The following is a 26,903-nucleotide window of genomic DNA, read 5'->3' on the forward strand; positions in this document are numbered from 1 at the left end:
TTGATTATGAAAATAAGAATTGGTCTCTTTGCTCTGCCTCTGATTTCTGTTTTTTTCCCTCCAGGAAGGCATGCAACAAATGGTATCTGAATGGGGGGGGGGGGGCTTTACTAAAAGTTTATTTCCCCATCTTTGTATTCGTATGTATATAGTGAGCAAACATAAAATGCTCTGAAATAAATAAAGCCATATGAATTCAATGTGTTTCTGTGGAGTTATTGTTGAATCCTTATTGGTCTTGTTCACAAGCACAGGCTTTTTTACACTGCTTCCCCCCCCCCATCTCATAGGACACAGTGCCACGTGGTGTCCTTAGTGTAACTGCAGTTCATTATTAAAGGAAAAGAGACTTTTCTGGACACATCTTATTTTTAATGCAAAATAGTACACACCATCACCTAGTTAGAACCAGCTCTGCATCCATCTGCCAGTACACTCACTGGGACCAAACAAGTTTAATTTCTTTCTTTACAAAAACAATAAAGGGTGTTTAAAGCATTTAATGAATGTTGGTTAACTGCATGAATATAATTCCAGCCACATTAGGCAGAACACTGAAGTAAACCAATGTACCAAATTACAAAGCTTCAAACCGTACCAGGTTTGTCAGTACAGTTAATGAGGAAGACAAGCTGCTGGACAAAACACATTTTTTAAATATTATATAGTAAACTTCGTTTTGGTACAGAGGCTTCTTAGTGCAGCATTGTTTAAAAAAAAAAAACAGTAAATCCAAAACCTGTGACCATTTTCTTCTAGAAAGGAATACAACAAATTTGCCCTAATAAAACTAGTGAGAAACAACGCAAAGTTATCCTGTAACTACTCTGACCTGAAGCTAAGCTGGCATGGTTTGGGAGGGGGAAAAAAAAAAAAAAGCTTCACACTTGCAATGTGGCGATATTTCAGTTTCTTCATTCTGGAAGCGGTGTGGTGATGAGGTTTTATTTATTTTTTTTATTTTTTTTACTTGTTTTAATCAAATTGTATGTTTGCTAACAATAATGAAATGTTAGCTTTTAAAATACAGAAATATGCAAACATCCATACACATTGCATGTTAAGGCGCTATTTTGAGCAAGAGCAAATCTTAACATACCATTGTAACGGTATTAAACTATCGAGTAACAACATAGTCCCTATGAAGAGAAGTTATGTTATTATTCCGAATAGCTTCTCGCTAGTTTCTTGTTAAAATAGTAATTTTCCTTTGCACTTGCTTCAAAATAAGAGTAACTACAATCATGTCATAATAAGTACAAGTGGTTTTTGGGGTCACAAAAAATAGTTGTCCTGTACCTGCTTTTACTAATAACTTGATTACACATACAATTCATGGCAACGTTACTTTTATAGCATCTAAGCCTGACGGTTTTAGCCAGTCAGTCTTAGGGAATCCTGCATCCACAGATGGTATAGATCTCATGCTGAGTCAGAAGGAGAAGAGAGTTTCCACCTGCACAGCCAGAGAGCCAAGACATGTTCCTGTCAATGTCAGTGTTTTGTCAAAAGTTAGGAGAGAGAACCTGTCAAAGCGCACTGTTTGTTTTACTGCTAAGGCAGGAACTGTACTTTCAGCTGGAGGCTGCATGGCGTTGCCCCCTGACAGTCAGGGGTTCAAGGTTCAGAGCACAGCCGTGGTGATGACCTCCAGGCAGCGGGGGCAGGGGCAGCCAGGGGTCTCAGACGTGAACCTCCTGCAGCGTGGGCAGCGGGAGCGGGCACAGGGGACTGCAGCCACCTTGTAGGAGGACTCCTCCACGATATCACCGCCTGGGAACACAGGGAGACAGTGAGGGACGGAGGGAGAGAACCAGAGAGAGAGAGTGAGAGAGAGACACTGCCTGAAAACACAGGGAGACAGTGAGGGACGGAGGGAGAGAACGAGAGACACCACCTGGGAACACACAGCCCGGAATACCCATACTGTAATCAAACACAATAGTATTCTTTCCTCTCCTGGTTAGATACAATAATGAATACAACTCGGTATTAAAGCCGCAATTGTCACTCCATCATCAATACCCCATGTAAAAATATATATATATAGCAGCTGACTTTAACGAGTTAATATCTTAGAAAGCTATTTTAACATTGTGGTGTTATTGTACAGCCCTAGATAGCACAGTGCTTTTCTCACCTGGTTAGAGACTATTTTAGCAATGGCAAGAAAGGCTTTCCTTTAACCTCTAGCAATGGATGTGCTAACCCTAGAGAAAATGTTACTTTTATAAAGATAAATATTCATAAATTGTATAAAAAGTTAGCATGCTATTTTAACAATGTTTTGTTTTTGTTTTACCAGTCCTGAATACCAGACTAGCATGCCTTCCTCTCCTGCCACTAGTGCTGCAAACCGACTGAGCACTCCACAGAAATCAGGTGAGGGTCATTGGTACTGATAGGACTAATTTACCCTTCAGATTGAAACAAGTGAAGAAACAGCTGGTTGGATTTTTGATGACCGTTACGTTTCTCTGTGGAGAGCAGCAATCCAGGCAGCTGTATCTTCACTTGTAATGTTACATTAACTCAATCAACAACAACAAACCTCACTTGATTTGTGGAGAGATTGATCTGAACAAATCGGTTTGTGCGGCTCAAGCTGCCACACTGAGTGATTGTGATCGTGCTACAGACCCCTGCCGGTACAGGGAGTGTGACTGTGCTCACCCTCCAGGTTGATGAGGAAGCTGCCCTTCACAGTGAGCGCGTCGGCTGGCAGGTCCCTGGGCAGGGTGGTGAGCAGGCTGGTCTGAGACGTCATCATCAGCTCACACAGCTGGGAGGTGCTGGAGCAGGGCGTCTCCTGCAGGGACTGCAAGCACAGACAGGGGGTGCCACTGAGCAACATCAGCTACAAACTTCTCAAAGCACATGCAGACAGCCACTATATACTGTACCGCCCAGACCAACTTTCTTCTGGAGTATTGTCAACAGATAGCATCCAGCTCCCTCCTGTACACTGAGGCAGCATGGTTATGTATCATGTGCACAGCAGTAAGGTGTCACTGACCTCCATGAGTTCGAAGAATAGGCCCGGCTCGATTACGATGGTCAGGTCGAACTCGGCAGCGTTGCGCCCAGGGATGGAGCTCAGGAAGGAGTCCCTGATGGCACATGCCCCTTCAACTGCCTCCACCAGACCGGGCTTCTTCCACAGAGAGCTGGCCTTGATATACCCACTTCGGAACAGGGTCTCAGACTCTGAAACAACAGAAGCAAGAACATCAGTCAATACACTGACTAGACACTGTGCACCACACACACACATAGACATTGTTGCTCTGGAAGAGGGTCTCTGACTCTGAAACATCATGAGCAAGAACATCAGTCAATACACAAACACCCAATGTTGTACCCGTGTACCTGGGCGGCCGGGGGTGTGCAGGTAGATCTCCTCGGCCAGGTGAGGAAGGATGGGGGCGATGGAGCGGGTCACAGCATCCAGAACCTCATCCAGAACCGTCAGACAGGAGCGGCGTTGGTGAGAGCTCTCGGCATCGCAGTACAGCCTGGGGGGCAGAAAGGCACTCAACACACTGGGCTTTGCATTAAAGAGCCTCTGTACTGGACTGTAGGCTGCTGCCTTCCACACTACAGCCCAGCACTCGGACCACTGAGCTCCTCAAACCCACTACCCTCCACACCGCAGCCCAGTGCTTTCTCTAACCAATGAGTTACTCAAACCCACTGCTTTCCACACTGCAGCCCAGTGCTTTGACGACTCAGCTACTCAAACCCACTGCCCTCCACCCTGCAGCCCAAAGCTTTCTCTAACCAATGAGCTACTCACACCCACTGCCTGCAGGTTGGTCAGGTGTGAGCTGCTGGTACCTGTCTTTGATGATACTGAAGTAGAAGCTGGACAGGTCTCTGCTCACAAATGCCTGCAGCAGCCGGATGACCTTCCCAAAGTCGTATTCTGTGTAAGCGTCCGTCACCTGAAACACACACACAGATTGTGAGGGAGACAAACCCTTCCTCTGTGTAATGGGGACTCTACACCAGGGGTGTCCAACCCTGGTCCTGGTGATGTCTCCGGTTCCCTAAGTCACATGGCAGCCTGCATTTACCACTTCGCCTTATTAAGCTGTGTTGTAAATGCCCCTTTGTTTCAGGTGAACATAAAGTTTAAGGGAAATGCAACAGGAAAACAAATGTAGTTTGATAAAAGTAAAATTTGTGAGATGGGTGTCATTGCAAAAAGTGACCTTTAGCTCAGTGCATGCCATGTATATCTGAGCCACAACAAGCCAAACACCTTAACATTTGCGAGACCATGGTATTCAAAAATATCCCACCATTGAAGACAACATTCCAGCAGAGAGAGAACATATTACTGTGAAGCAGTTCAAGAACTGAGGAGAAGCATTACACCCTGATTTCCAGCTCTTGCAGTAGATGCCCTGTGATGCTTAGCTTAATACCAGTCAACAGCGTTGACTCAGAAAGACGTTGCATCACAAGTGACAACCTCTCAATGTATAACTTAACAGTGTGTAAAAGAGAATTTACTAAAAAGGATCAAGGTATTTTTGTTATACAGTTTAAAGATAAACACTTACCCGTTATGGTTGTTTGAAAAAGTATTGTACAAAAATAAATAATTTCCAAATAGTTTACTTTTGCAAGGAAAAGAAAACAATTGCATTAAACATTTTTGGTTTAGTGGAAATATTACACTTTTATAATATATTGTGTTAAATGCATATTTCCATTCACAGTCAGCTGTTATTACATAATTCTTCGTTGCTATACAGGTTACTTTTTTAAAAATTTTTATCATGACTGTGCTGTGAATTTTGCCTAATGTTAAATTGACAAAACCGTATCCCTAGTTATAACACTATGTAACACAATTTTTGTTCCTGGGTAGTAAGTGTTATTTCCTAATTGCTTATGCCTCAAAAGTATAGAAAATGGCTATTATTCCCCACAAACTTTGCTTTTGTGACCAGGACAGTGATATTTCAAAATATCACTATTTCCAATGGGAAAACGGGCAAATGTGTGTCTTTTCGTTCAAATAAAGTCAGAAAAAAAACAACATATGAATCCAAATTAACATGTATTTATACTAAAGTAATACAAAAATGACTACAAAAGATTTAGAAGTGAGTAGTTTTTCGAGATTTACGATTATACTGTTTTGAAATATCACTGTCCTGGTCACAAAAGCAAAGTTTGTGGGGAATAATAGCCATTTTCTATACTTTTGAGGCATAAGCAATTAGGAAATAACACTTACTACCCAGGAACAAAAAAAAAAAATAAATAAATAAAAATTGTTACATGGCGTAATTAGAGGAAATTAATTAATTAAAGAGCATCAGATAGTTAATAATTATTTTTCTTTTTCTGGGCAAGAGCTGTCTAATGATGCCTGATGCCCCTATTCCTGGCGTGGAAATAAGGCTGCGTATCAGTTTTACACATTCCAGATTTAACTACAAGCTTGATTATCCACAGTGTACAGGTAACAAGCTCAGGCGTGTCTTAGTAAACTCATAGTAAAACCAGGAATGGATCAAACTGCTGTGCAATGGGAGTCTTATTTCCACCCCTGTTTTCAGAAGAAACCAGTGTTGATGGTCGCTTAAGTGTTTGGCTGTTTTTTATTCTAGCCATAAGTATATCAAACAAGCTACTGTATCAAAAAAAAAAAAAAAAAAAACCCAGACCTTGATGCTGTACTCCTGCAGCAGGTGCAGCATGTACTGGTCAATGACGAACATCTCCTTGCTGGACACGGAGTGCTTCTGCGGCTCGAACCCGCGCAGGTTACCCACCATGAAGCGCAAAGTGTTCCGCAGCTGAGAGAGGCAATGAGAGAGGAGACAGGCCGTCACTGGGTGTGGAGCAGGTGTAGCGAAGGAAGGAGACAGGAGTACTGTCACAACTTCATCCCTGACAGAGAGAAAGTCGTTACCCCATATAGGGTGTGCTTGTATAAAGTATACAATGGAGAGAGTTGGAGAGAGTTTGGAGAAAGGAGACAGAGAGACAGTAAGAATTATACTAACTAAAAACAACTGCTAATCATGCTGGCTTTACACCAGCACGATCCTTATTATTGTCTGTTTTGTTTTGGCCATTGAGCCATTTTGTTTGTGTTTAGTTTGGTGTTTTGTTCAAACCTTTTACTTAATAAACACACACAATCTCGCTGTACCCTGCAGTACAGTGTCTGTCTCTGCCTGGTCTAAAGTCACCCACAAGCCATCCTTGTCACAGATATACAGAGACATACACAAACACGCGCACACGCACACGGAAATAGATATACTGTAAATGCTCACGCAAAAACACCTACAGGAGACACACAAACAAAGACACCAGCAGGTGTAAATACTCAGAGACAGATGCACAGACAGGCGGACACCTCTGGTTGCGCAGGCTCACCTTGTTGATGCTCTCGTGGGCTGCGTTGAGCACGCTGGGTCCGATCGTCACCTCTGAGAAGACGTTGGACTCGGCAACCCACCACCGCAAGGTGTCAGCTCCATACGGGGGGGAGAGGGAGGGGTCCTGGCCAGGGAGGGAGATAGTGTGAGCCAGTGCAGGACTAACCTTCATTCAACCATGACTGATGCCGAGACATTTGGTTAATCATGCTGTCATTGCTGATTGTTTCTTGGTCACTCATGGAAAATGACTGGTTGTGATGTACGACCATGTTCTGAAAATCCATGGCTTGACAATGAATATTTGTAAGCCAAAACACAGATTGGCTGGAGTGCCGCATACCAAGCATGGTGTGGCAGTGGTTGACCATAGGGAATCAGGACTGATCATGTTAATAGGTAATGGTTTAATAATGGTGTAACATCTGGGTCATATGCTTTTATATCACACAGACAATAACTCCTTAGAACAGAGGTGGGCTACTCCACTCTACACTGGGTTTTGACAGGTATACTAAAATAATAAACTGCTTTCGGACACAGTTAGAAGGCTTAACGTTTAATTTAAAAGAAATACCCATCCCTGCCTTAAGAGTATTCCAACACACACGGATCAGGCCAATATCAGTTCTGGTATGTATATCAAAAATCAAGGTGGTTGTGGGGTGGGGGGGTTAGAGGGTCTCACCTGGCCTCCGTTAATCACGACGTCCGGGTCAACCACGTTCCCCACAGATTTAGACATCTTGTCTCCAGCATCACTCAGAGTGAACCCGTGAACAACCAGGGTCCTGGAACAGTACAGGAGGCAGGGTGGAAATGCACAGGTCACAAAACCAGAGAGAAAATAAACAGCTGAATAAATAAAGCGAATCTAACCTTTTACAAACGATGCAGGATTTTTTTATGCATTTATGTTCAGGAGGCTCGTCTCCAACGGTGTAAAACGTCAGAGAATGACAGCATGTAGAATTTTGTACTAGTCATTGCAGAAAAGTGTTTTGAGGTCAAATGAAGATCAGCTGTCCCACACAGCCAATTCTGCTCTGGTAGTATATTAATAATTGAGGTACCACTGCACTTCTGCATAACGTTAATAGGAGATAATGATCTCCTCTATAAAAGATCTAGTGAGCAAGGGGCACAACTGGAGAAGCCGTTTTCCAGATGGGGAAAATGTGAAGTGTGATACACAGCCACCTCCAATACATCCTTGTTGAGAAGTCATGCTTCATCATTACAGCACAGTGGAGGACTGGAGGTCACTGACCTGTAAGGGGCCTTCTTCCTGACGGCCACACTTGTGAGCAGGGAGGACTGGAACCAGCCGCCCAGCTGGTCCTTCCCTTCCAGATATACATCAGCACATTGTTCAGGCTCTGAGAAACAGGAGGAGAGACAGTCAATGTCAATGTTACAGAGATAGACAGTTACTGTGAGCAGTCCCTTCCAGATTCATACCCTAATGGAAATTTCTAATTTCTAGAAATGCATCGAAAACAGAGAATGTTCAGAAAAATCTTTTGTAGCAAAAGTTTTCCTTTGTGGATGAGGGAAAAAAGTGACAAGTGACAGATGTCTACAATTATGTATTTCAGCAATTCTTTTTGCAAAACTCCAAAAAAGTATTCCTACCCTGACAAGGCTAGTTGAGGCACCTTTAGCAATAATAACCTCTTTTAAACAACAGCAGTATTTGTCAATGAGCTTTTGGCATGATTCTTTAGTGATTTTTGACCATTCTTCAACGCAAAATTGTTCCAGTTCATTCAAATTCCGAGGACTTCTCTTGTGCACAGCCTTCAACTCATACCAAAGATTCTCAATCAGATTTAGATCGGGACTTTGACTAGGCCATTCCAGAACCATGATTTTATTCTTCTTTAACCATTCTGAAGTAGATTTTGATGTGTGCTTTGGATCGTTGTTGTGTTGGAACGTCCATTTGCGCTTTAAACTAAGTTTTGTAGCGGTGGGTTTCAGATGATTGGCTAGTATCTTTTGGCATGCTATGGAATCCATTTTACCATGTATAAGAACTAAATTTCCTGTGCCATTAGAGGAAAAACAGCCCCATAGAAGGATATTACCATTTCCATGCTTGACAGTAGGTATGGTGTTTTTCTTTGTATGTCTCACCAGACTTTCTCCAAACGCAACGACTAAGTGTGACCAAATAGCTTGACTTCTGCTTCATCACTCCATAAAATCTTTGACCAGAGCTCATATCCATCATTCAAATGTTGTTTTGCAAACTTTAAGTAATTGTCCTAGTGATGTTTTCCTAAGAGTGGCTTTTTCCTTGCCCTGTAACCATTAAGGCCTTCACCCTGCTATATTTGACCTATGGTTGAAATGGAAACCTTCTTTCTTCCAGACCGAGGGAACATTGTGATAGTACCATGAGTCTTGTACTTTTTGATAATAGAAACAAATTGGGATAGTCACATGCTTGGAAATCTTCTTGTATCCTTCTCCAGCTTTATGAAAATGGAAATAATTTTCTGCCTAAGGTCATCAGATAACTCTTTACTTTCCCCCCATATTAACTTACTGATAATGACAGCAATCATCCTATGCCTATCCCTTTTATACTCTCTAAGAATGTTCACCTACAATCCAGCATTTTCTAGCATTAGCACCTTGCAGACAATACTATCATAGAATCAAAGGGTATGAATACTTTTGAATTAACATTACTGGAATTTTGCAAAAGAATTGTTGAAATAAATAATTGTAGGCATCTATTTCTTTTTTCCCCTCATCCACAAAAGCAAAACTTTTGCTACAAAAGATTTTTCCTAAAATTCTTTGTTTTCGATAAATTTCTAGAAATTATAAATTTCCATTGGGGTATGTAATCTTTTGACTAGAACTGTATGTAACATGGAGACTAAGTGAAGGACTAGTGACGGTCCACATATAGAAAAAAAAAAGGTTTCTCTAACTGCACCAAGTTGCTGGTTGCTTGCAACAGGAAAGCACACTTACTGTGAGCACTAAGACTAAAGTGCTACTTCCGAATATGGCCGTGTCTCAGAAAAAAAGAAAAGGTCACGTATAAGACTGACAGACAGACAGGCAGGCAGGGATTGTGGCTGATTAGCGGTGAAGTCAATTTGATTTATTACAAAGACTGGGGCTGAACCATAAACAGTTAAGAGTTCTGCATTTTGTAGGAATTATATACTTGTACTTGGTTCCAGTTCTAATTCTGTCAATGTGAACAGAAACCTCCTAAAAGGTCTCCAATGTCACAGTGATAGCAGTTTGAAGCCACACAGTATTCAGGTCTTCTTTCTCCTTTACCGTTTCAGCTATGTGAAACCATCCTCAGAGCAGTAAGCCGCTTGCATGATTTAGGAGCCAGGCTGTCAGGGAATAAAACACTGATCTTTGCTCTCCAGATGAAATAATAAAAGCAAATCAGATATGAAATTGTTCCACTCTGTGTGATATAAAGTTAAACATTATCCAACACTAGCACAGGGAATTACAACCCTGCATCTCTGGATCACAGTTTTATTGCCCCCAACCCTCCTGTACTCTTGAAGTCAGGGCAGATGTATTGCGACAGAGCACTGTTCACACAGCCAGCATTTCTTATACATTATAAATCATCAAGCCACTCTCAGACAATCCAGAAACAGCTGAACACTGCACTGCAACTTATTTTTCACATAATGTTATCCCCCTGCAAGTGATAAAATGTGTCCTCTAGCAAATCTAAAGTGCTCATAAGACACTCTTATACCATACAATACATGGTAAACTGCATATATTAACACATATAAGAGACAGTGCCACATATTAACTTATATATGAGACAGGGTCAACTAGACACATAAACGTTTACAGCAACACAATCATTTCAGCAAATTACAGACAGGTAATCAATAACACCTTAAAAGGAGAGAATGCGATCCAGGATTTCTTGTTAGGCCAATGTTAACACTGGAAAAATTTCTGGCAACTCATTGTTGGGGATCATTTTCAAGCAATTTTTAAACTTATTTCCGACTCTTTTTGCATTTTTAATCACACATCACGGGTCACAAATCTACTGGGAAATACATTTCACAACATTCACTAGCGAGCGTTGGTCAGGAGAAAAATAAGAATCGCAGTGTATACAAATCACACTCCGCTCCTGCACCAATGCTGCTTTCTGTACCCACAGTGGACCTCTCCTTTCAATCACAGCACCAGCACTGTTGCAAGAGAGAGCAGGAACTGTCTTTTTGTCTTTTAGTTGTATCTCAATACTGTTGATTGAGGGAAGGGGTTGAGGGGACTGTACATTACAGTGAACACAGGGATGCCCCGATGACTCTTACCCTCCAGCACTGCTGCCCATGAAGTCCCGCTGTCAAACCAAATGTCCAGCACGTCCTCTCCTTTCTCATAATCCTGCAACTCAGCCCCCTTGCTCTGTCGGGACATAAAGACAGACAGGCCGGGTCACACAGGAGGCTCAAGTGGAATAAAGAGTACTACAAGATCCAGGGATTGCACAAACTTCTGATCATTTCAATAACAGACTTCATTGAGAGCATTTACAAATCACACTCTGAGATCACAGGATGCGGGGCTGCTGATTATTCTTAGAGTCAGCAAAATCACCATGGCACGTAGGGCTTTTTCTTGTAAAGCTCCTAAACTGTGGAATGCTCTGCCTGCATCTGGCAGGGACGCTGGGACCATTACAGTTTTTAAGCAAAGACTGAAAACTTATTTTTATAAAATGGTTTTCTTGTCTTTGTGGGTTTTAATGTAACTTTTATATTGTTGCATTTTTATTATTATTATGGATGTGTATGTAAGTATATTTATCTATCTATGTATGTGTATATGTATATATTTACTATACTGTTTGAATATGTTATTTAAATGATATGATTGTGGTAGATATGAAATATGTTTTACAAATGTATTGTGGTTTGATTATTTTATTTATTTTATTTTATTTTTTTACTATGTACTGTACAGTGCTTTGAGATAAAATGAAAATAAATAAATAGTTCTGAAACCCTGGAATGGGTGCAGAGCTAGGGTGAGTTTCTATCACTGCAGATATGATTTCAGCAGTAAGCTTGAGCCAAGTTATGTTCATTTCAAAGCAGCCAGAGCAGGTAAAACACATAACCTAAAATATGACTTCTTTATTTTATTTATTTATTTACACATTTTAAAAAAATCGATTGCCCAATTAATTTTACCCCCAATTTTCTCCCAAATTTAGAATGTTCAATTACGTTCTCTCGCTGCAGCAGTTACCCACAACAGCACGGGAGAACTGAAGGACAGCGGGCACTCTCCGATCCCCGAGCCAATCGCTCTTTACACCCTAGAACTCGAGAGCGGATGTTACAAAGTCCAGTCCTGTATATGTCTGTGCGGTTAGGAGAAAAAGCCTCCCTAACCTGCAGGAGAGTCAGAGCAAATGCCAGCTCCACACAGCCAGAACCTGCGTTTTATTGTCCATCATAACCTGGGTGAGTGTAAGCTAGTAGCCAGGTCTCTCTCTCTCTCTCGTACTGTACAGAAAGTCTTCCCCACTCATCTCTCACCTTCTTGAGAACATCCGCTGGCAGCAGCTGCTCCAGAGGTAGGTCCCACCAGCAGTCACTGCCATGCTTCTCAAACAGCATGGACAGGTGCTCTACTGTGTGCCTGCAACAAACACATAACCACATAAGAACATAAGAAAAGATTGCGAACGAGACGAGGCTAATCGGCTCATCATGGCTCGTTCCTTGTTAACACACCATTTGCCCTGACTAATTTAACAGGACAGAATCCAGTGTATTTTTTTTTAAAACGTTACTGTGCATATAACAACATTTTGTGCTATTACACACCTCCATCTCTAAATGATACAGAGAGAAACCTAGAAACAAGGGGGACACGGTGAGGACCTCCCCACCCCCTCCCCCACATTCAGGCATATTCTCCATTGGAAACCCCCGGTCACTTTATTAGGTCTAAATTGCATCGATAAGACAAGGATAAAGGAAGGCGTCAAATATTTGCAGGGTGGGTAATCATTAACAAGCCTTTATTGCATATACCATAAGCTAAGCTTATTTTCCAATTTTTAAACAGTTTCAAGATTTGCTGAACTAACATGTTGGATAATTAACAGCCGAACATCCACTGCAAACTTTCACTGAGACTTTGAACCCGTGAACAAATAGCACCTGTCATTCGACTTCAGCAATACCCCAGCCTCTGCAGACTGCATGCACATCAGAGTGAAAGCTAACAAAATATATACCTATATAAAAACCCAGATCAAATAAACACTTTACAGCTCAAGAGATTTAAGCCACTTTTATTAAATACATGAATTAATTCATAACCAGACCAATGGGATAGGATGGGCGTGTTACACCCGAGAAATAGCTGATGTCATAAAAAAATTTAAAAAAAGGATAGATTTTTTTAAACTGCTGTGCAAATTTACCATGGTAAACTTTTACCAATACTCCTCAAACCCAGTACCCTATTATCTATCTATTGCTAATCTATACTGTGTTGGGACAATAAACTGTTAGCATGACTATTTTGCTATTAATATTTCTAGCATTTATTGACTTAAATATATAGTGCTCCCTCGTTATTACACTGGTATGGATCTATAGTAAATGTTTTGAGAATGCAGGCCACAGTGATATTGCAAATCTCATTCTAATTTGCTGTCCATTTCTCTGTGCAACCCTCTCACGATTCTGTGTCCACCCATGCTGCGGGGTAACTCAGCAAGTCAAACACTGTCAGGAGGGTGTGGAGGGGAGACTTTGCCCTTGCATGCCATGCAAGTCAAACAGCTTCGTCAGGTGCTGGTTGTGTCATTTTATTGATATTTTATCTTTCAAGTTATCCTAGTGGTTACAAGAACTTTGCTGCAGCAGAACTTTGGTCGAGGGGACAGGAAAAGTCTTTGTCACAACAGGCTAGTTTCATTTTGTTCCAACAGCTAAAACTGAAAACATTCTTATTTGCTTGCTGTAAATTTAATACGTTCTTACTTACTTTACAACATCCTGCTACTGGAATGTCCTGGGTTGTTAATGAGCAGCTTGCATTTTTTAAAATGGAAATACGAAAACATTTGTGAATGATTTCCATGTGTTTTCCCTCCTCCCCTCTGTCCCTTCTCAGGCCAGCTGCTTTGGTACAGCAGCAGTTCTGAGAACACTCCTATCTGAACATCTAAATGCAGGTGGTTTACCAGTAATGCTTGCTTGGGTTCTGACTTACAAGGCATGGTAACTTCTATTAAGCAAATCTGATACAAAAAAACAAGCATTTAGCATATTTATGTAAGCCACAAAATACAACATTAAAACAAAGAGTTGAAAAAAAAAAAAAGTACAGCTTTGTTCTCCTTATCCTACTGAAACTGATAAACGTTCTCAAAATACCCTTTTTAATCTGAGTGAAAAAAAATTGCTAATTTTAAGCCAAACACAACCAAAAGTTCTGTAAGGTTTCAGAAAAGCCCTGTACGGTCTAGTATGGGTTTATAAACTTTATAAATGTTGATCTAAATACAAACTGCATGTTTCCTGTGTGAGCCAAACAAAATAGCCTGGAGGAAAATATTAATATTTCATCAAAACCAAACTGTGTTCCAAGAGAGTGTCTCTCCCTTGTGAACACCCCCAGCTCAGCCTCGCTTAGACTATCCAGCATAGCCCTGCCTTGACTATATTGTCCCAGCATATCCTATCTCAGCATAGCCCAGCATTATTTATGTTATCCTAGCATAGCCCATCCCACCCTAGCCTACCCGTTCAGTCTAGCCGATCCTGGCATGGCACAGCATAACCAATCATAGCCCAGCCTAGCCTAACCTAGTGTAATCTAATCTAGTCTACCCTAGCCGAGCCCAGTCCAGCCCAGCCTTGTGTGGTTCTGAACCGCACCCTCACTCCGCAAAGCGCTGGGGCAGCACAACACCAGCTATGAGCTCACCAGGGCTGCCATGGCACTATCCAATCAGGCGTAGAATTTAAAGGACTGGGCAGGACGCTTATCACAGACCTTATCAGTAAACAAGGGAGAGAGAGAGAGAAAGAGAGACACACTCAGCACTCCTCCACACATTATAAACAGACCAGAGACTGCTGCTTCTATGATTCCACACGCAAGACAGCATACCTGCTGCTGTTGTCTGTCGGCTCACAAACTTTAAAATTGTTCTTTTAAAATCTGCTGCCTTTTTTTTACAATAATTGGAAATCGGATCATTGTAGAGAGGCGATTCAGAAACCGATTCATAATGTGCAGATTTGAGGACACAGGACTTTCTTTCACAGGTTTCAGGAAGCCGGAACGCAACACTGAGCACAAAAACTAAAAACTAAAAAATCAGTGTGTAACGCTTTAGTTTTCATTCTTAATTGGAGCTCTGTATTGGGCATATCTTCTTCAGTGTCACTGCTGGCTGGTAAGACTGTACTGTCTAGAAATGGAAGAATATGTAACAATTTCTAATAACTACATTTAAAAGCCATGTAAAACGTAAGTTGGTATATAAACCAGACTTAAAAAACAAACTTTGGAGTGTCAGGATCTGTCGGATTCCCTTTCTTGTGTTTATTGTGATTGCAACTCCTCAAGAATCGGTTCTTACAACGACTTTCATCTGCCACAGTAGCGGCAGGGGTTAAAGTCTAAAACTATGTGGCTAGGACTGCTGCTATGAATCAAAGTTCAGGAGTTGAGCCAGGGTATGGAATACACCTCCTTATTGCAGGAGTCTATAATCATGGCAACAGTGTAGGGAAAACAGAGAAGGGAATTAGCCTGTGAGAGATAAAGGATTCAGTGTGATGTCATGGTTAGAGTCGAGAGACTAGGAGGCAGTGTGATCTAGTGGTTAGAGCTGAAAGACTGGGAGGCCTGGCCAAATCTAACCAGTGGCACATACAGATTTGATGAAGTGTTCCCACCTACAGTGAAGCGGTCCTCATCAGCTGTAACAGCAACTCCATGAGGATGACTGGTTTCCAGTGGAGCTGCTGTTACTTTCGATGGGCACTTATGGACTGAGAGACAGACAGACAGATAGGAGGACAAGAGAGACACCTTCACTACCTCCTGCTTTAGTTAAAAAATACTTAGAAATGCTAAAAAAAAAAAATAATAATAATAATAATTACAATGACAAATGTTTTGACTAAAAGTCTTTTTCAATGTATTAATTGTCAGGGAATGTGTTAAAGCTTTGCGAGTGGGTGGGAGGTATTTTGCTCTAGTGGTTAGAGCTGAGACAGAGAGAGGGAGGGAGTGTGGTCTACTTGTTAGAGCTGAGGGACTGAAAGGAATCCAGAATGGTCTAGACATTGAATATGACTTCTAGTCAAACCTTTTGCCAGTGAAGGTATGTTCTATTAAGCGTTTAACAGAAATGAATGATTTCAGTTAGCTTATGAAGACAGTGCAGGTAAATCAATCCAGGTAGGCAGGGCAATGACCTATGAACTGACAGTCAGTCCCAGCTCTGAACCTGCCTGGCAGTTCTATAGGCCACAGTCCTGCCTGCCGCTCTCAACACAGTGGTGCTGCAACTCCAGGAGAACCAGCAGGCCCTGCTGCGCCGAGGAGGATTGTGTTTGCTACTTAGACCTTACTGGAGGGCTTCATTATCTTCCGCTGAGGATGATAAAGGTTGTATGTACATATGTCATAGTTAATATCTTCCAAACACCTGGAGAACCACATTTAGCAAGTTATTAAGAATATATGATCCTGAGGATATAAGGTCTGACTGCCCCTTTCATCCATCCGTCTCTACATCCCACAATTTTGCTTGCATCTAGAGAACTATTTATCAAATTGTGATAGAATTATCCATTTCATTGCTAATTCTTATGTTGTACTTGCTGTGGATATACATGTCATAACACATCACTGGACTTTGTTTTCACCTGCATCCATCACACACCTGTTGCTGAAGCCTCAGATTAAGGATTGCTACGGATTCATCTTCCCTGAAGGTGTGCGCGACAGCGTGTGCTGCAATCGTGTGAGGACATGGGGTAAAGACACGGTTTTGGGGCTGTTCTGGGGTGTGTCTGTGTTGTTATGTGTTGTGTTATTTTTCAGTTAGTTAGTTGTGTATTTTAAATGTTTAGAATTCTTCATTAGCTTTTAGATGTCTGCTGTGTCTTTTCATCTGCCATTTCGCTCCATATTCTTACTTTTCTTTTTATCTGTAGCAATGTGTGCATGTGAATGTTAGTTTAATTTAAGTTAATATGTTTTTTTTTAACTTTAATATTTTTTAATATAACTGGGAGAAGACTTATTTTATTTAATCTAAATATATATATTTTTTTGTATAGTATATAGTCATTATAGAATTATCGAAGAGTAATGTTTCTGATCTCAGATTGAATGTATAATGAGATTGTCTTTTATAGTGATGTTGTTTATAGGGCTGTGATGTCTGTTTCTGGCTTTCTGTATCTTGTCAGGACACTCCTGTAAAAGAGGCCTCAGTCTCAGTGGGTTTTTCCCTAAAGAACGAATGAATGAATAAATAAATAAATAAATAAATAAAGTCATGGTCGTCAGTTTTTTCACTGTACTGGGGATCATTCTGCTCAAAATGTCAATCTTCCTGATTTCTATAAAGAGAGTTTCTAGGCGGTGGGATGATGTTAAGTGCCATGTAATTTAAATGAGTATCAGAAAAAAATATAGGAATTCGGTTTGTTCTCTATAGTGGGAGAGAACAGTGCTATGGCTTCATTTTAAAAAGCCAACAAGCAAAAACCAGAAGAAAAGAGAGACAGAGAAAGAACTACTAATAAGGTTGCACTTAACAGGAAATAAAACACTCCTCCTTTGCTATTTGGATGATTAACAACCAAGGTCACACAAGTGTTGATTTTCTGAGCTCTGAAATAACGAATAATGCAAAACCTATCCTAGCCTATCCTACTTTTAAAATGACACATTGTACTGTATGCACTTTCAGTTTAAATGCCTGAAATAAAAACATTTCATTGAATAAAAGTGGCTGAATTGGCACATAGTTTTCACTGATTACTGTTATTGTGACTGAATCCCTTGCCAGTGCATTTAACATATCTTCAGTTTTTGAAGAGTGGCTCACCTGGTAGAAAGCATAGTTTGACACGCAAAATTATTATTAATTAAAAAAAAAAAAAAAAACAACTGCAGGGAACAATTTCTGCCTTTTATTGCATAACAGTTTGAGACATTCTAGGTTTTCCTGCGAGTCTTACTTGTAAGCTGCCTGTACAAAGAGTGAGCGTTGTATCTAACTAAGCTCACACTAAAAGCTGCAATGGCTCAAACCACGATGCAATGGGACTCTTATTAAAATTATACCATGAACTGAATTAAAAATTTCTCTCACCTCAATGTCTGTTTTCTGTATTATGAAGTGCCTGCTGTACACGTGTATGATGTTATTAGTTACTGAACACTGCTGCGACACAACAGGCACATCTCTTTGCACCGAGTGCATGGCTCCCTCTAGTGGACTCTGCAGGGGTTTCAATATTGCGCTAAGCTGTGTGTACCTGTTGATGAGGGGCTCTCCACTCTCTCGGTGGTAGAAGACGGGGATGGGGACACCCCAGCTCCTCTGTCGAGAGATGCACCAGTAGGTGCGCCTGTCCAGCATGGCCAGCAAGCTGCTCCGCGCGGACTCCGGGATCACACGCACCTTCTTCAGCACCTCCTGGGGAGGGGAGCAAACAGACACTGAGGAACTGAGAACCACAGCCCTGTAGCCCCTTCACTGCAACAGGCCTTCCTTCATAGCAGCACGGACACTTGGAATCATATACCCCTGCATAACAGCACAGACACTCAAGAACACATATTGTACCCTTTTTATAACAGACACTCAGGAACTGAGGACCCCCCCCCCCCCCCCCCCCCCACTGTAACAGCTCAGACACTTGGGAGCAGAGCCCTGCAGCCTCATGTCTGCAGCCACCCCCTCACTGTAACAGCCTCCCTCTTTAATGATGTTCTGCTGTTTTACCTGTGCCCGGTCCTTGATGCTGCCCGTGTTGACGAACCACTGCTTGCTCGCTCTGATGATGACCGGCTTCTTGGTCCTCCAGTCGTAGGGGTAGCTGTGCACAAACTCCTCCTCCTTCAGCAAGGCCTTGGTGTCGCGGAGCATGGCGATCACTGAGGAACGATATCAACAATATCACCTTTCATTCGTTTACAAGTGCAATCTCACGCAGGGTTACAGGGCGGTGAAGCTCTGTGTATGAGGGATTATAACCCATACACAGGTTATCCCAGTACTATAATGCTGTTACAGCAGGTAAAACGTACACTGATTGGCTGAAAAAGCCTAAGCAATCTCTAAATCAGACTTCAACCTTTTTGAGAAATCAATTTCAAAACACACAATCAATTACAACTGGATCAAATCTGTAAACGTACAGCAGTAATCAGAGCCACGTTGGATGGTAACGTTGAGTATGTAGGAGGTAGTTTGGAAAAAAAAAACACACAGAAGCAAAAGATTTAATCTGGGAGCACTAGGAAGCTATTCTCAGTCCCTCCTCTACCTCTCCGTCCAGTAGGTCTCACATGGCTCGAGTCCACTCACCAGCCTGAGTGCCGTCCACCAGGACAGACTTGTTGTGGAGTTCGGGGCCAGCGGATTCTGTGAAATTTCCGTCTTCATCCACCAAGCAATCCTGTAAACACACACAGGACTTCCTTACACAGGGAATGCTGAGGGTATGGGAAGGTTTACCTAGCCATGTTGTTGATGCTGTATCACAGGGATCCTTTAAGACACTAATTGACAGGTTTGAGATCAATCCGCTACTGGGAACTGCACAGCTGAGTGGTCTCCTCTTGTCAAAAATGCTCTTACGGTCTTAAGTTCTTATAGCACGTTTATGAAACAGTAATACTCAAAACACTGGAAACAACCAGGATTTCGTAAAACTGAAACTAAATCAACATAGGCTTAGAAACTTAAATATTAAAACCTCGTAAAACTGGGTGACCTGGGGACGTACCACAGGCAGTTTGAACTGGGAAGCCACGCTGTAGTCGTCCATGCCGTGGGCGGGTGCTGTGTGTACCAATCCTGTCCCTTTCACCATGGTCACATGATTGGCGGGCAGCAGGGGGGACTCCCTGCCAGGAATTGTGGGATGGCTGCAGACCCCTCCCTCCAGATCAGTCCCTAAGTTGAAAGAGACACACTGTTCTCAATGAGGTCCATACAGCAGATTATTCTTAACCTCCCTGTGGGTCCACATGCATCTATTCTGTCCAGTCAACTGAAAAACCCAATACTCACAGAAGATGCACCCATCACTGCCTCACATTTATAAATACTGGTGGCAATTATATCCAATCGCATTTTGTGAAAACATCCCTTTCATCTGTGAGTGCATTGAGAAGAACAGAAGATGCAGTCTAAAGGAATATATATATTATTTACTTTCATTTTGGTCCAGTTTATTTGTACTTTTATTTTATATTGGTATAACTTGCTTGCTATTCTTCCAAACGAAATACCTCAACAAATAAGATTGATTCAGACATCGGAAGTAAAGAATAGCTGTATATGTGATCAGGGGATTTTGAAAACAATAAAACTTTGAAAGAATGTTTTATTTTGTGAAAAAGATGATGATGACGAAGCGCTAGAGCTGAAATCATCCTTTAGTTTGCACCGGAATATACATCAACAGAGCAACACACCCCTCCGTTCATCTCTGCATGCTTTCAACAGCAATACACCCTGCCATTCATCTCTGCATGCTTTCAACAGCAATACACCCTGCCGTTCATCTCTGCATGCTTTCAAGAGCAACACACCCTGCCGTTCATCTCTGCATGCTTTCAAGAGCAACACACCCCTCCGTTCATTTCTGCATGCTTTAAAGAGCAATACACCCTGCAGTTCATCTCCGCATGCTTTCAAGAGCAATGCACCCTGCCGTTCATCTCTGCATGCTTTCAAGAGCAATACACCCTGCCGTTCATCTCTGCATGCTTTCAAGAGCAACACACCCCTCCGTTCATCTCTGCATGCTTTCAAGAGCAATACACCCTGCCGTTCATCTCTGCATGCTTTCAAGAGCAATGCACCCTGCCGTTCATCTCTGCATGCTTTCAAGAGCAATGCACCCTGCCGTTCATCTCTGCATGCTTTCAAGAGCAATACACCCTGCCGTTCATCTCTGCATGCTTTCAAGAGCAACACACCCTCCGTTCATCTCTGCATGCTTTCAAGAGCAACACACCCCTCCGTTCATCTCTGCATGCTTTCAAGAGCAATACACCCTGCCGTTCATCTCTGCATGCTTTCAAGAGCAATACACCCTGCCGTTCATCTCTGCATGCTTTCAAGAGCAACACACCTCTCCGTTCATCTCTGATGCTTTCAATACACCCTGCCGTTCATCTCTGCATGCTTTCAAGAGCAATGCACCCTGCCGTTCATCTCTGCATGCTTTCAAGAGCAATGCACCCTGCCGTTCATCTCTGCATGCTTTCAAGAGCAATGCACCCTGCCGTTCATCTCTGCATGCTTTCAAGAGCAATGCACCCTGCCGTTCATCTCTGCATGCTTTCAAGAGTAATACACCCCGCTGTTCATCTCTGCTTGCTTTCAATACAGCAACACACCCCTCTGTTCAGCTCTGCATGCTTTCAAGGTGTTCACATTCCTCTGTGCACTCGCACCTACAACAAACAAGCAAGTGTGCCTCCTATAGTAGTAATGTGATGTTCATAAAAATTAGAAAGTACATATCAAGTGTATGTGTCTGCTATTTATTTTACCTGGTGAAATCTTAAAGGGTATTACCTTTTACAATGGAATAATATATATATCTATATATATATATAATATATATATATATTATATATCACGGTCTTTTTCAAAACTTTGTGGTTACTATGTAATACCTTTAAGGTATCAAAATGTACTATGATATGGATCCAATAAGGTTTATATTAACAAATTCCATGTCTACAACATTGACAGACATGAACAGTCTTGTGGGTCAGCCCTCCTGAGTTCACATTAGGGACTTGAAAAATAAATATTTTCACACCATTACTGACCACCACCGATGCTCCTTAGGAAGCTTAGGACCTTCGACTGCTGTTTAAGCTATGCATTTACCATCCTTATCTGTTTCTTTATTTTCTATTTGTATTCTATTTCTATTTATTATATTCTTTAGTCCAGGATAGACCTTTGAAATTGATCATCTTGCTTTCAAGCATGTCCCAGGAGCAACAGACAGGTTACAATTCACATTCATTCATTCAATAATCATGCAATAGCTTTGCAGATGAGTAAACAGCCCCCTGTCCTTACCTTTAAAAGTTGAGAGGACCTCAAACTGCACCCCCAGGATGGCAGAGATGGGGTCAACACGCTCTGTCGCCAGCAGGAGGCACTCTCCGCTGTCTGCTCTCTTCACAAGCGAGTACCTGCAGGAGAAATATACAATTTAAAAGCAGGGGCACATGATTCTAATTAGAACCTGCAATTTTGGTATACATGGCTATGATAGCAAAGCTAATGTTTAAGAGAAAAAAAAGTTAAGAGAAAAAATGTCGTTTTGAAACATGTATATGGGGAGAAGCGTTAAATGTTTAGAATTGTTCTACCTATAAATATAGAGGACAGCTGCAAGGTAGGGTACAGTTGGGTAACTGCACCAATTAATTTTTTTTCTTGCGCGCTTAAATGTTGTACACGTCACCTCGTCCACACTGACGTGGCCCTGCATCATTAAACAGTAACAGCGCCCTAACGAAGCGCTTGTCACGAAGGCTGTCCTGATTGATAACAAACATTCCAAATATGTTAACGTTTTTAAAGCATTTAATCCTACAGTTTAAACATTTAGGAAATCAAACTGAAAAGGAAATCCCAGTCACCTACACTAGAAAGTATAGCTGACTTACTGGGAGTTGGGCATGTAGCACACAGCCTGATTGGCTGGGATGGTCCACGGCTGTGTAGTCCAGACTAGCACTCTGACCCCTGGCCAGGAATCTGTGAGGAGGAACAGGGGGCAGTGGAATGAGCCTCGCTCTGCTGTTAAAGTATATTCCTAACAATCTCTGCAATACTGCACTCAGACAGGTCTCCCCTGTAGAACGATCAACTCTCTTAAAGTATATATTAAACAGTAAACTAATGGGCAGTTGCTGGCCCTAAATAAACAACAAACAGAGCAGATGTGTTTCATGTCACACAGCACCGAGGAAGGCAGAGAAACACAGGTTTCAGGGACTAAGCAGTGTCCTTTGTCATTGGTCAGTGCTGTGGAAGAAGTGGTCCTCTCACCTGTGACCTCAGAGAGTTTGGGAGGAGGTGTGTGAACAGGGAAGGTGGCGTACACTGCGCGGCTCACATGCTGTGGGTTATACTCCAGCTCTGCTTCAGCAAGGGCAGTCCTGCAGAGAGCATGGGGGAGAAGCACACTCAGAACCAGGGAGACATCCTGCATTCCCTGCACTGACAGCTATTCAGTCACCCACACAACATTTTACTGTACTGTTCGTATAGTAGTAGACAAAATAAAGATTGCACATCTTTACCTGGCTGAAGGAGACCAGAACACAGGCTTGTAGTCTTGATAAATGAAGCCCTGACAAAGGAATGAGGACAGGACAGAATTAACACATACAGTACTGAGATCCTTTAACACACTCTTCAGATGTACTTTTGTATCAGTCCTGTTTGCAGGAAGGCCCCTCAGTAATCCCACGGGTTGTATTATACAGTTTTATTTACCCTACTCAAATAAATTTGTCCCATTGGGCCATCAGTACTTAAAACCTCTAGCTTCCCCAGAATCTGAAGCATCGCCTGCTAAAGGTTAGAAACGTACAACCTTCAGCCTTGGGTTTCACAGTTCCCCTTGTTTAGATATATTATAATATTAGCTGTTCACACAGCTGTTGGGGAAGAGGGAGTTCTGAAACCTGTAACTGGTTTCTAACCTTGCCTGCAGTTGAATGTTTTATTTTTTCCCCCCCTAGAAAAAAGTATTTGTTACAATTTGCTACAATGCTTTTTCCCAGCAACAAGTGAATTGCATTGGACCCCAAAACAGTTGGAAACAGTGAGTGAATGAATGAATGAATGAATGAATTCTGCAGTGGTCTACCTTCTGGTGCATGTCGTGGAACACTCCCAGCTGCTTGGCCTCATATTTGCCGTCAAAGGTATAGTAGCTCTGACTCCAGTCCGCCATTACACCCCAGCGCTCAAATGAAGACCTCTGCTTCTCAATCGCCCGCTCTGCAAACTCCCTCGCTGGGGGGAGAAAGAAAGAGAGAGAGAGAGAGAGAGAGATTCAGCATATCACTGCTGCAAGTGCTACAGAGATAAGGCTTTTGCCATGACCTCTCTAAAATAATTCAAATCCCTTCATTAAGAAGACAAAATAGCTTAAAAAACATTTAACTTTATTGAGATTTTATCATACTCTTGAGTTGTCTCTGACTGCTTGTCCATTTTCCTCATCCCAGAAAGTCATGTGAGGCTGCAACCTTTCCACTGTTTGCTCTGCCTGCTCTATGGTACAGTACAATAGAATAAAAATGAAGCGACTAGATTCCAAAAAATAAATAAAGCACGGAATCCCTGGTGATTTATGGTATAATCATGCAAACAGGCACCTGAGCTTATACTGATGGGTGTGCTTATTCGCGAGATAATGACACGGAGGACTATTTTAGAAAAGAGTTGAGGACTTCAATATGGTCTTTATCAGTGTTACCAACACAACTGCTGTCAAGTAATTTACAGATTTACAAACTTCTCAGCCCACTCATGTTGCACTTGCACTCATCTTCAATCACAGGGTGCAGAGAATACCACCCCTGCCCCTGCTCCTCACCTTTCTTCCTGATCTGCAGTGGAGAGAGACCCTGATCCCCCAGCTCTCCCAGTGCCTTCAGCTCGATGGGCAGGCCGTGGCAGTCCCAGCCTGGCAGGTAGTGTACCCTCCGGCCCCGCAGCACCTCAAACCGGTTCCGGATATCCTTCAGAATCTGAAGCACACAGATTCCTTTCACGTCAGCACACTGCGCCCCCATGCTTTCCTAATGCAATGCCCCTTGTTGTCCGTATCGCAGCTTCACATGTTTAAACACAGCTCATCATGGTTCACAAATCAGCTGGGGAATACAATTCTCAACATTCACCATGGAACAAAAACCACTCTCTTCTTTAGGATTGTAGTGTCACCCAAATTACATTGCCTCCTGCAACAATGCTAGGTTTCTGTTCCCACAATGCACCACTCCTTTCAATCAGAGTACCATCAGTGTTGCAGGAGGGTGCATGAACTGGATATACTCAGTGTCTAAAAGAGAAATCTCTTCCTCCTAGTGAACACTCCCAAGTAAAAGTTTAACTACCTTGAAAACTGCACCCCTTCTTGGTTATTACCTTGTTGAGCGCGTGGCCCACGTGGGGGTCTCCATTGGCGTAGGGTGGCCCGTCGTGAAGACAGAACTCTTTCTTGGCTTTCCTCTCACTCTGCCAGGCGTACAGCTCTGAGAACCCACAGCTCTGTGCACGTACAAGACAACAACACAACACCGTGGCAGTGACAGAGACAGCACAAAACTGAAACTTTAACATACTGGGGATTTTTTGTAACCAATCAAAAAAAAAAACACCATAAGGAACCATTCATTAGAGCGCTGTTCCATGTAGATGCACGATGTGGGTGAGGCTACCATGTTTTTTTATCAATCTATCATTGCATTATGAAATTAAAAATGAATAAATATAGACAATGCTATACATGAGGCAGTATTTAGGTCTAAATAGCATTTTAGAGACACATTGCTACAGCACTTACAGTAACTGGGCTGCCCAAAAGATTACGATCAGACCTGCTTCGAATCTGCAATCTCCCATTGCGACTAGAAGAACTGACCAGACCCAGGAAGAAGCAGCTTTACATGAGACAACACGAGTCGGCGATTAACAAATTATTCAGTCGCGTACTAGACCAGGAGAAACTAGAAAATTTACAGGGGCATATGAGCTACATACGGCTTATAAAAACAGTAATACAAAATAGGCGTTTATTAATAACACTGTACATATTGTGCACGTGTGTTATACAGTAGAACAACAAATGGCAACATATAATGATAAGACATGCACACCTTCTGAATCTCCAGCTCCTTATCGAGTAATTTCTGCCCGGACAGTTTCATCGGGAGCTCGGTCTTGGGAAGCAGGACGGTTTCCCGGTACTTGCTGTCACTCAGAGCATCCTTTGCGTCGACAGCTTTGTTGTTGTTGTTGTTGTTGTTGTTGCAGTCACTGTAATTCTTTAAAGTATCGCCGCTGTGCAGAGCGTTGCTTGTGGTAGATCTGAGTAGCCGGACTCGACTCCACCTCACAGCGCCTTGTCTCAACATTGCCGAAGCCCTGCACAGCAGCATGGTGACAGTCTAAATGGGTAGCTTGTTTTGTACTGCAATTCTTCTCAAAAGTAGTAGCATCAAGTTCTTAAATATCTATAACTTTCCGCTCATTGAAACTTCTACCCGTAAGTCCTCTGCCTGCTCTTGTCTCGTTGCGTATCACTGAGGCGACAGCTACGGAAACGCAATTGGGACGGGTTGCAAAATTGGACAAAACGCGTTTTTCGATAAGTGGTGATTACATAGACATTCTTTATACCAAACTGTATTTTTCCAAGGGCTGTAAGCTTTTCCTCAGGCAACGTCAATTCTCCTAATATCTACCATATAGATGTTTATTTATTTATTCATTTACAATATAGAGTACATTGTATATGTTATTTGACGTTTTATTTCAAGTGGTAAGCAAAACAGTTCAATTATACTAAGGGAGGTGTCATCTGACTAAAACTGAACAAGACAAAAAACCAAGAACTTATAAAAGTTTCCCATATTAAAAGCATGGACAAGGATTTAATAAATCATAGTAAAAGCTTGGTAAACCATCGGTAATGATTGTAAAGCCCAGGGGTGTAAAGCATATAAAAAACATCAGATCATCAGCTCAGCTGGAGCACACAGAGGGGCTGACATCAGAGGAGCTGCTCAGCTCGAGCACAGAGAGGTTTAGGACTGAATTGCAGGTTAGTCAAGTCGTTCTAATTCTCCTGTGAATTTCACAGGGCCCTAGTGATGAACCCAAGACTCAACAGATCTCAGTCTTGGTGGATCCACACAACAGCCATTGGGTTTGATGAGTGAAACTACATTCCAAAATCCACTCTACCGCTTTGTTGCTGCAATAGCGTGCTCGTTTCAACTCATACCTTTAGGCTGAACCTCCAAAACTTCTTCCAAAAAAGTGCTGTTGAATGTTGCTTTTCAAAGACATGATTTTCCTGGCTGAGGTTTCACACATTCCTTACCTGAAGTTGGGTGTGAAAACTACAGTTCCCAGAATGCTGTAGGCCACTGCCTGCTTCTGTCACTACCTGGGAGACC

General features: G+C 42.1%; 1 protein-coding gene across 1 annotated transcript; it reads right to left on the bottom strand.

Moving 5' to 3' along the window:
- Window positions 1-27: 27 nt before the first annotated feature.
- iars2 (isoleucyl-tRNA synthetase 2, mitochondrial) lies at window positions 28-26,028 on the bottom strand. The gene is made up of 23 exons (XM_041251086.1): window positions 25,599-26,028; window positions 24,868-24,990; window positions 24,314-24,467; window positions 23,579-23,727; window positions 23,007-23,056; window positions 22,753-22,862; window positions 22,368-22,458; window positions 21,772-21,887; window positions 19,448-19,617; window positions 19,027-19,117; window positions 18,442-18,593; window positions 17,972-18,132; window positions 11,978-12,080; window positions 10,745-10,838; window positions 7,678-7,786; window positions 7,096-7,198; window positions 6,406-6,531; window positions 5,685-5,816; window positions 3,838-3,944; window positions 3,370-3,515; window positions 3,017-3,207; window positions 2,674-2,818; window positions 28-1,773 (listed from the first exon to the last, which is right to left on the bottom strand). The coding sequence occupies exons 1-23, from the start codon at window positions 25,878-25,880 to the stop codon at window positions 1,625-1,627; spliced, it is 3,054 nt and encodes a 1,017-aa protein (XP_041107020.1). The 5' UTR covers window positions 25,881-26,028; the 3' UTR covers window positions 28-1,624.
- Window positions 26,029-26,903: the final 875 nt, after the last annotated feature.

This window comes from Polyodon spathula, chromosome 5 (assembly GCF_017654505.1).
Source record: "Polyodon spathula isolate WHYD16114869_AA chromosome 5, ASM1765450v1, whole genome shotgun sequence".
Classification (NCBI taxonomy): domain Eukaryota; kingdom Metazoa; phylum Chordata; class Actinopteri; order Acipenseriformes; family Polyodontidae; genus Polyodon; species Polyodon spathula.